Genomic DNA, 4,402 nt, shown 5'->3' on the forward strand with positions numbered 1-4,402 from the left:
CCACTAAATTTGGATGACATGTACGTATCTTTATGGAAAAAGTATGTAGCATATATTATAACATCTCAAAATGGTGTAATTTTTACCACCCAAAAACACCGAACATTACCCGTTCCATATCCCCTAAAGTGTACTTATTCTTTTTAGCTGTTCATACACATTTTTTTCTCTTCATGTAACGTTTTGTATCATATTCGTATTGACCTTAAAGACAAAAAGAGTTGATCTGACAGAAGTGAAATTATATCATTTTAAAAATTTCAATTTGACTGAGTCTTAGACAATCAAGGTATGAAATGAATTAACATTTTAACTAGTCACTAAATCAATAAATCTGTATCAAACAAATTATATAACAAGATGTCCAAATCACATCGATAACCTTCACTTGATAAAAAAAGATTTCAAAAATGATCTACATGTATTTGGTTCTGGAAATTGACAATTAGCAATTGACAAGTGCCACTTGATTCTTTTGCCGTCTTGTTCTCTAAGAAATGCTACTTGCCATACCCAAGAACTAGAAAAGGATATCGTACTTTGTGTTTTGCTAGACTTGTGAATTGAAAATAAGTTGGGAGTCACGAGTCCCATAGTTATTGCACCAAAATAGTTTACTGGATTTTTCAATTTAAAAAAAAATGTGAAGATATTGATTATTCTTTTTGTTGTTGTTTTTCGTCAATTCAGCCCAAGTTTGGCTTACAACTGACAAGAACTTGGATTTTGAAATATTTACCTCTTCCCCAAGTTCTAGTGATGACTGACGAGTAGTGTATTACTTTGATTCATTGTTGAGCTTCACGATTGGTTTTTGTCACATCCCCAAGGACACTAAACTTTGAACAAGGATTTCGGGGTCGAAATGCCGGCAGTCGAGTTGTCGCTACTAGGAAAGGATTCTTCACGATAACAAGCTGTTGAGCGTTTCTGGGCATTTTCACGGATTTATGAGGACATTTAGAAGCTCTAAAATCAGTCGTAAACTCACCTGAAGAGGTGACCTCTTTAAGACAAATGGTAGTTACACGATTTTAAAGAGCACTTACAACATGGCATTACTCTAAACGGTTCCCACCTCTGCGTTTTTCCATGAATAATCCGACTAAATACCAAAACGTTCATACTCGAGCTCACTCAGGCTCAACCATGAAGGAGAGCGTAAAGCAAACTCTAGCTGAATCACCCCTCTTCAATTAGTCGTAAAACTGACGCTCTCGAGCCAGTTTGAACATGGTATGCTTGATTGAATTAAAGAGGTTCAAATACAAGGTGTTGTAAGGATCTTTTGTCTAGTGAACCATACATAACCCTGGGAGATTTCATTAAACCTATCTTTAAGTCGGTTTCATTATTCCCCCTTCACAGTCCCAGTGGGTCTCCGACCGAACATTTGGATGCTTACCTCCACGGACTCGAACTCAACGGCGATTGGACCGCAATAGACGGTTTCCAAGAACGCCTGAAGATCACTGGCACGAAGCTCGGGGCTTTTGCTCTGAATCAGACCACCAGTAGGTATAGTGTCTTCAGATTGTAAACCAAAGCGTTCCAAACTCAAATCAGGCTGATCTGAAGGCCTGAAGGTTAGAGTTAAAAAAATACTGGAATGCATGTCATGTGTACATAGAGAAGACGGATTGGTCGGGACCGCAAAATCCGATCCCCTTACCTGGACTGTTCCCTAAAGGACACTGGATTGATTTGTGCGTGAATATGACCGCTCCTTCGAAACGATTCGATCAATCTGTATCCGTTGCTGTTTCGGTTTCGGGCGTCGAAATCGATTTTGACTTAAAGAAAATCATCAGGACGAAGGTCTTACTCACTTCTTTACGAATTAGGGTCCATGAATAAGAGGCCTACCTTCGTTTTTGAGATCTGCCAATCGTTTCTGAAGAGCCTTGGGTTGGCAGCCAAAAATGCCTTGATGACTTTGATATGCAGCACGACCCGTCCATATTAAAGGCGAGGACTTGGATTGGAGGATCCGCGGGTTGGAGCCCCGAACGCGGTTGAGCAGTGGTAACATCATCTCGGATCAAGAGCTGAGGACGGCCATACTTCACTTGTCTGTCCAAATCCTCCAATGCTGGAACACTTGTTGTGGTTACATTCAAGTTTTTTTCGGTTGCCTTGGGGCAGCTCTGAAGAACCTGTTTCTGAGAGTATATTTCAATGTTGGGAGATGGATAATGTGCGGCTGGACATCTTGTGAAACGTGTATCCTTGAGGATGGAAAATGAATTGTCAGAAATATGCTAAGATCTTAAACGGGAATGAGATTGAACAAATGAAATAGCGAGACAAATCTATTTTGGTGGTGCTTTTCATGATTGGAAAACAAAAACTCATTCAAGAACAACTCATTGGAGCTATGCTAACCGCAAGTCATTAAGAGATCCGTGAATCAAAATCATCAATCCCTAGGGCAAGGATTGTGGTAGCCATGATTCTCACTCAAACAAGTACACACACACCGTCCAACTATCCTTACGGTACATTTGATTTTCGTGACATCCTTGATCTAAAAAAATCAATCTTATTTCCAATGCTGACTTGACAGTTCGGCCCCATTCTTTCTCAGTAAATTTTGAAGCCTACACGTCTCTTCAAGAAACCCACTCATGGTTCTATCAGTGTGATTATTAGACAGCGAAAAAAAGGTTTTGAACTTTTTTCGTTTCAAAAATACTCCCACTTGTTTAGTATTTTTTTTTACTTTTTCGACACTTTTGGCCTTTTTTCTTACTTCTTTCCACATTTCAGAATATTTTTAGCCGCTTGGTCTTTTGGGACTTTGTCTGTTTCTCTTTTAACCAGTTTTTCCTTGCTAGGAAATTCTTTACTTACTTCCGTGCAACGTTTTAGCAATTTCATCTTCTTGTCTTCATTTAGGTTTTCACGGGCTTCACTGAACGCTGCAAGGAATAAAATCCCCGGGGTAAATTCAGCAAAAAAGGGGGCTGCAGCTGAGGTATTGGGACATTGCATCTATGGTCGTTAAAAAATGAACTCTGAGATGACAGGTCGGCAGCTGCATACACTGGAGGTTGTGTTGGTTGCCTTTGGTCCATGACGTAGCACATTGTAACTTTTGAAGATTTTTTTGCTCAAATCAAAATTGTTGCGGGTTTGAATCCACAGAAACCGTTTATCTATTAGGTTGATTTTATGATAAACTAAGTGCCAAATTGTAAGACCCATTCATCTGACTCCCACAAGTAAAGGACTTGAGCAATAATGGTTCATTGCAATAGTTTTGGTTGGGCTGGGTTGGAAAGGGCTCAACCAATCTCTAGACACACAAACAGGGCCCAAATGTAGGTATAAATCCATATAGCATTCATACTGGTGCGACAAAACAAACACGAAAATGGACTCCATGATTAATAACAGCATCCCACACTCATGCTTGTTTCCTAAATACCATTTAAATCCGAAATCGTATTATCTAATCCGTTTGGAGTAATGTCCAATCATTATGAATTACTAAATAATTGGAGGAGAACTGCCAAATCGGCCCTAGACAGGTCCATGAGAGATGATGAGAGATTTGTGCCCTGAACAAGCGCGCCAAATCGTCTTTGCTCCAACGCCTCCATGAATAAAACTAGAGTATGTAGAGCAGCTTAACAGCTGTCATCTTAAAGTTCATTTTTTAACGACCATACATTACATCAGGAAAGGAAGATGACGTCATCTTCAAATTCTGAGAGGGCATTTGAAATTTTGAGGCTTAACAGTTTGTTGTGTAAGAGATTAAATTAGAGTTTCACTTCGTTTACCCATTAGAAAAATGGTTCACGTAGCATTGCAGTTTATTGAACCGTCACAGCTTTACTCATTGACATGCATAAAAACTTTTCAGCAAAAAAAATAAAATCTGGTTTTCGAGTAATGTTTCAAATTTTAGAATTTCTATTTTTTTCGCAATAGACTGTTCGAAACCTTTGAAACGTTTTTTGTCGAATATTGAGACTTGCATCTTGGTTTTTTAGTACCTCTTCAGTTTTGATTCAGTACCTGATTCTGTATGTATTAAGTGCCCCAGTGACCTTCCAAAATTTGTGCTGACATCACCATGGAGCTCCTACTTCAATGTTCCAATAGAGAGGTGTAAATCTTTGGGATTTCATACTAGTGCGCCCTCTGAGTTCTACATGAAGTAAGTGTCACTATACTTCTTACTTATGACAAAATGTTGGCACCAAATATTTTTTCTTGTATTTATTGCGTATTTTGTCAGTTGCTATGTTATGATCTCTTTAGCAAATTTATGTTGGACTTAAATGGTTTAAACTAACTGTCAGACGATGTCCTAAAATAGCAACCAATTGTGTCAATGAAGATTTCGAAGCACTGGATGTGCTAAATTCCTGGTAGTTCTTGCTGCGATTGT

At 38.8% G+C, this 4,402-nt stretch overlaps 1 protein-coding gene across 1 annotated transcript in view; it reads right to left on the minus strand.

Annotated features, from left to right (window-relative positions):
• The window catches only part of LOC131883695 (2-oxoadipate dehydrogenase complex component E1-like), a gene marked incomplete at its 3' end in the record, with an annotated part of 8,409 nt that extends 6,216 nt beyond the window's left edge, over window positions 1-2,193 (minus strand). Inside the window, 3 exon segments of the mRNA XM_059231215.1 lie at window positions 1,406-1,580; window positions 1,673-1,793; window positions 1,867-2,193. Coding sequence (XP_059087198.1) covers window positions 1,406-1,580; window positions 1,673-1,793; window positions 1,867-2,035 — 465 coding nt within the window.
• Window positions 2,194-4,402: the final 2,209 nt, after the last annotated feature.

Source organism: Tigriopus californicus, chromosome 7 (assembly GCF_007210705.1).
Source record: "Tigriopus californicus strain San Diego chromosome 7, Tcal_SD_v2.1, whole genome shotgun sequence".
In the NCBI taxonomy this organism is placed as follows: domain Eukaryota; kingdom Metazoa; phylum Arthropoda; class Copepoda; order Harpacticoida; family Harpacticidae; genus Tigriopus; species Tigriopus californicus.